The sequence below is a fragment of the Megalops cyprinoides genome, chromosome 11 (genome assembly GCF_013368585.1).
Source record: "Megalops cyprinoides isolate fMegCyp1 chromosome 11, fMegCyp1.pri, whole genome shotgun sequence".
In the NCBI taxonomy this organism is placed as follows: domain Eukaryota; kingdom Metazoa; phylum Chordata; class Actinopteri; order Elopiformes; family Megalopidae; genus Megalops; species Megalops cyprinoides.
The window spans coordinates 32,603,343-32,609,342 of NC_050593.1; the positions used below are offsets into that span (position 1 = coordinate 32,603,343).

General features: G+C 44.2%; 1 protein-coding gene across 1 annotated transcript; it reads left to right on the forward strand.

Annotated features, from left to right (window-relative positions):
* The first annotated feature begins 1,316 nt into the window (after positions 1–1,316).
* Positions 1,317–5,382, forward strand: upp2 (uridine phosphorylase 2). Its single transcript, XM_036540738.1, has 8 exons — positions 1,317–1,422; positions 1,525–1,596; positions 1,880–1,997; positions 2,086–2,244; positions 2,918–3,032; positions 3,159–3,368; positions 4,309–4,455; positions 4,921–5,382. Exons 2-8 carry the CDS (start codon positions 1,544–1,546, stop codon positions 5,061–5,063), a joined length of 945 nt encoding a protein of 314 aa, XP_036396631.1. The 5' UTR covers positions 1,317–1,422; positions 1,525–1,543; the 3' UTR covers positions 5,064–5,382.
* Positions 5,383–6,000: the final 618 nt, after the last annotated feature.

The following is a 6,000-nucleotide window of genomic DNA, read 5'->3' on the forward strand; positions in this document are numbered from 1 at the left end:
CCAGCAACCACCTTATCTTGTGTTTATCTGAATGTGTTTACAAGGCCAAGTCCAATTTTCTCCACCGAGTCTCACTGTGAAGCCATAGATAAAGTTGTGTGGGTTCTAGGAATCCGTTGCATTTTTTGTTCACTGAGCATCAGTGCAGCTCAACTCTGCAGCTTCATTTCTCATGGTCTAAAGCTGAACTCCCTAAACTATTGCACACTGCTGGCTCTCTGTTCACAATACCTTTACACAACACGTCATCTATCAACAGCATCAGCTGTATGCACATGTACATGCAAACACTTCATTGGCTGCAGCTATGCTTCAACATGCTAGCAATGCACGGTATTGCTGCTGTGGTACACAGAATCCCTCACTGTTTTACTGTATGTACTAGTATACAGTACTGGTAACTCAAAACCATTTATGAATGAAACATATACTCTCATAGATGGGGCCTCTCTTGTGGGCTTGCTTTGTTTGGTTTTATTTGCGTCTGTCGCGCAAGTGCTTCACTAGTTCCTGCTGTTTTCGCGGTGAGTCATCACTGGAGAGCTTTTGTTATGGATGGGTTATGTTGTGTGTTGTAATAGGTCCTTTGAAAAGAAGCCAGTACCTATCACAATGTTGAAGTTGTCGACTCTCATTCATATGCATTCCTCTGAGGGTCTCCCAATAATTTTTGACATGATCGTGCCTCTACTGCGTGCTTCCCAGCAAACGATGAGTTTTCATAATTATAGTTTTTATAGTTATAGTCCATAGTTATCTTGATCATTATGACAACAGCACTTTTTGTTTAAGTTAAACAGATGGAAAACTGATTTTTATTGATTTACAAAATGTCCTACTTTTTCTTGTGCCAAATTACTGAATATGTATTTACATTGGTGACTTATTAACAGGGTTAAAACAAAATATTACCAATCTACTGTTTATCATTAAATAAACTGTATTATGTGCTCTTATAGAACAGTGGTCACAGTTTGACATTTACTTACTAGCTAAAATGTAAATAGTTTGTTTCATGCTAACCCCACGTTTCATCTCAGTGCACTGCCAGTGGAAGATTTTCTCTTGTTTTTCCACAAGTGTGTCTCCCGACAAAAATGTGTCACATGGCATGAAATGTTTCACGTGGTTAGATGATGGCAGCTGTTTGCACAGTCTGTTTGTCTGTGAAAGCTGATTTTTATGTTTGGGGGTCAGCGTACATGTGATAGGGAGGGTCTGGACTCTACACCTCCGTTTGGGACCAATCATTTCACAGACACAGGGCAACATGTCAAAGCTATAAATATCGTCCGACCCAAGACAGGTCTTTTTATTCTGTCCACATACTGAGGTGATAAGGCCTTTCGAAGGCACAGCACAGCAGAACAGAGGAGAACCGCTTACCGCAAACAGGACTTTGCAGAGATATTACTCCCAAAGGTATTGTACTTAAACCCATGGGACATGGATTCCTGAGAAAATCAGTGATTTTTGTGTTTAAAATTTTCTCTCATTTTTTTTATCTCTCATTTTTCATTTTAGAGCACTGTACACTTCAAGCATGGCACCTATTTTACTGAACACTGCGGGCACTGACCACAATGAATATATCGAGTGAGTTTTCATCTTAAATATGTTACAAACTTTATTTTTATTTCAGATATGTAACTACTGTAACCTAGATATTCATGCTTGTACCTTTTTATGTATGGGTATTGGGAAGAATGTATTATGTAGATTTTATTGTATATCTAATGGCATTTAGTTTTTATTAGTTTTGGAGTTCTAGACTTTGTAGCTTAAACTATTTTGTACAAAGCCCTTCCCATGTTGTGCAAAATAGCTGCAAAAAGATGAGGTGATGTGACTTTCCCATTAAGCTGTTTTTATTCCTCAGGCATGAGGAGGTCCATGTGAAAAACCCTCACCTGGACTCCATGGAGGAGGACATTCTCTACCACTTTAACCTGGGAACTAAGACTCACAACCTGCCCGAGATGTTTGGAGACATCAAAGTAGGTCTCGTCTCGCAGAGCTCCAAGCGCTGGTCTGTAGGAATGCCTCAGATGTATACAGCTGGGGTCTTGGTTTTTGTTTTCCCAGTTTGTGTGCGTTGGGGGCAGTGCCAACCGGATGAAGTCCTTCGCCCAGTTCATCCACGAGGAGCTGGCACTTCCCGGGGACGCGGGGGACATCAGGGACATCTGCGCCGAAACCGACCGCTACTCCATGTACAAAGTGGGGCCTGTGCTCTCCATAAGCGTGAGTGTCCTTGTTTGCACCTGTGCCCAGAGTCCACAGCACCATTGCCAACACCCCCCACCACCACCACCACTGGGATATTTTCCCAGTGAGGATGCTCTCGTTGGCCATGCGATATCGGGTGATGGTGCAGATTTCATAGACTGTTAGGTTGTGCGTTACCCAAGATCTGACATACATAATAAACCTTGGATTGTTCAGCCTTTTTGAGGAGGCTTTTTCTGGGGATAATCAACATGATGCAAGAATGTTCTCACTGAACTTATGCACAGGTCTGTCACAAAGAGGAAATTTTACCCATGTTGTCATTTTCTGTTAGATCTTGTGATCATCTGTCAATACAGATGAAATTTTTGGGTTGCAGCGCAGAGGTAGTGACTGACTCTGTAGTTGTTGTAAACAGTCAATCGCAGAGATTTAATTGGCCTATATTACAGATGCACTGATTGGCTGATAGTACAGATGTAGCGACCGAGAGGCATAGTAATTGGCAGACAATACAGACATTGGCTTACAATATAGATGTGGTAAAGCACTGACAGTACAGATATAGTTATTGGGTGGCAGTACAAATGATGTGATTGGCTGATAGTAGATAGATGTAGTGAGTAACAGACATAGTGATTGGCTGACAGTACAGATTGTTGACTGAGTGTCTCCTCTGGTCCTCCAGCATGGCATGGGGGTTCCCTCAATATCCATCATGCTCCACGAGCTGATCAAGCTCCTGCACCACGCCCGCTGCCGTGATGTCATCCTCTTCCGCATCGGCACTTCGGGCGGAGTCGGTACGCTGGCCATCTTACCCTCTCCTCACTTAGTGCCTTACTGTTTCAGTTTACTCCTGTACTGGAGTAACATCCCAGAGAGCATTCAGAAACAGCAGGCTAATGTGTTTTTGGCGCCCCCTTCAGGCCTGGCCCCGGGGACGGTGGTGATCACGGACAGGGCGGTGGACTCCTTCTTCCAGCCCCAGTTCGAACAGGTGGTGCTGGGCAAGGTGATCGTCCGTAGCACGGAGCTCGACAAGGACCTGGCTCAGGAGCTGCTGCAGTGCTCCGCCGAGATCCCCAACCTGCCCACCGTCACCGGCAACACCATGTGCACCCACGACTTCTACGAAGGTACCGCCACCTCGCGGCCGCTGGCACGCAGTTTAGACCGGGTCAGGGGTCCCTTACGGGCCAGGTTTCAGAATGTTCTTCAGGAGTGAATTATACACAGCAGTGCAGTGTAATGGTAAGGACAAGCACTTGTTACTAAAAGGTTGCTGGTTTGATTCCCCACTGTGGCACTGCTGTTGTACCCTTGGGCAAGGTATTGAACCCACAACTGCCTCAGTAAATGTCCAGCTGCATAAATGGATAATATGTAAAAACTGTAACCTATGGAAGTCACTCAGGATAAGAGGGTCTGCTAAATGACAATAATGTAATATAATGTGAAGTAATGTACACTGCAACATTGTGTGGGACCACTAATATCTCGGCTGTCTGGGTGTAATTGTCATGCAGTGTAGTTTAATAGAACAAACACTGGCTTCATTTGTCAGTCCTGCTTCATTTGTTCAGCTTGAGCTAGGTTAAAAGTCTGAAGGAACGTGTGAATGTGTATCCATGGGGAAGCTTATACGGCAGGGCAGACATCTGGCAGACCTCAGAGGGGTCACATGAGGAGATGTCAGCTATGGTAGATGAGGGATGGGACTCATTCGACAGGGGAGAGTGAAGTCCACATTATCCACCCCTGTGTTCGCTTAACCACCGTGGTCACCATCCCCAACATTTGTCCTTGTGAGAGAGGGGACAGACAGTGCGTGTCAGTGTGACATGGGAAAACAGACACTGTTCTGGTCCCACACCTAGACCAAACACAGCAATGCAGAAAAATGTGTTTGTGTTGCGTGTTGTATGCAGAGGTCAAAGGCGTCTGTGTAAGTTTGGAGAGGGTTTAATACGGGGGTTTTGACAGGGGTCGTGTGCTCAGACAGTACGACGTCTCTTTTCCCTGTTCGCCCTTTGACTCGCTCGTACCTGACACACGCTCCGGACTCTCGTCCTGCAGGTCAGGGGAGACTGGATGGGGCGCTGTGCTCCTTCTCCACAGAGGAGAAGCTGGAGTACCTGCAGAAGGCCCACGAGGTGGGAGTGAGGAACATCGAGATGGAGTCCACCGTCTTCGCTGCCATGTGTCGCGTCTGTGGCCTCAAAGGTAGCAAGGCCAACTTCCTCTTTCGTACTGAGATGTTGGTGACTTTAAGACCCTTCCTGACAGTTCAGTGTTATCAGTCTGATTGCTACATAAAAGCTTACTTTAGCGTGCAATTAATGTCTAGCAAAATTGAATATATGACAATCTGTGGACTGATATGCGTATATACTAAGTCAAGTAGCATGGGTTTCATGTTATGTCTGACACTGTTGCTCATTGTCTGACACTGTTGTTCATTCAACTTCAATGGTTACACGTATGTTCTGTTGTGCTGGAAATCACTCTGGATAAGAGCACCTGCTAAATGAATGTAATGTAATGCAATGTTTGTGTCACATGTAACCGTCACAGATGCAGTTCTGATATGTGTGGGAAGAGTCTCTGGTCTCTGGGAAGAGTTTCTTTACCGTGGTGAATGGCATATGCGTTACAGTGCACACGTAACACACCATTGTCCTCCCTCAGCTGCGGTGATCTGCGTGACCTTGTTAAACCGCTTCGAGGGGGACCAGATCACCACCCCTCACAGCGTCCTGACGGAGTACCAACTGCGCCCCCAGATCCTGGTGTCACATCTAATCAAGAAACGGCTTGGGCTCATCCAATAGCATTGCTGCCTGCCTGCCCGCCCCCGAATGCCTCACCCTCCGAACTGTATATATACCTGCGAACTTCCTCTGTAAATAGTGTTGATATGTGTATTTCACACTTATTTAAAAAGAGTGTTGTCACGTTTGTATTTCGTACAGCTCGGTGACTGTCTTTGCTGGATATGCATTGCTCTCTGCTGACCTCGGAAGTACTCAACAAATTTGTAATCTCTATGGGATCTCATATTACATGATTCTACATATTGATTTTTCACATTTGTTTGAATTGCTAGTAAAGATTAAAATCGCTGATGTCTTCTCAGGGTTATTAGTTTAGCAAAATCATTTGTTATTTAATATTCACATTTTGACAAAGTGTAATAACAAAACATTTGTGTTGACCTTTCATCTTTGAAAATAAATGAGTGTCAAACAGTCTTGGTTCTCTAACGAGTCTCTGATTTAATGGAATGAAAAACATAATTTCTCAATGAGCCAAGTGTGGAATCTCAGAGGACGACACGGAATCATGTCACTGAGATGTATTATGTTTAACCGTCTGAAGTGGTGTGTAAATCTCCAGCAGGGTGGAGGAAGTGTCTCTCGGCTCTCTTTCGTCTCCGTGTAATCTGCTCTGAGCTGAATAATAACGGCGGATTGTGGATGTAGCTAACCTGCAGGATTTAAGAATGATGTCATGCAAGGTTCTGGGGAATTTGAGTGTCTGTCCCGCTGTGTGGCCCTGTCCTATTCACAGCAATCCATCTTCAAACCACTTCAAATATCCTGTTAGCCAAAGCCCTTGAAGTCTACTCTCTCTCTCTCTCTCTCTCTCATTTTACATATATATATATATATATATATATATATATATATATGTATATAATGTAAAATGTATATATATGTACACATGCACACACATACGTATAGAGACAGAGAAAGAGATGTTCATATG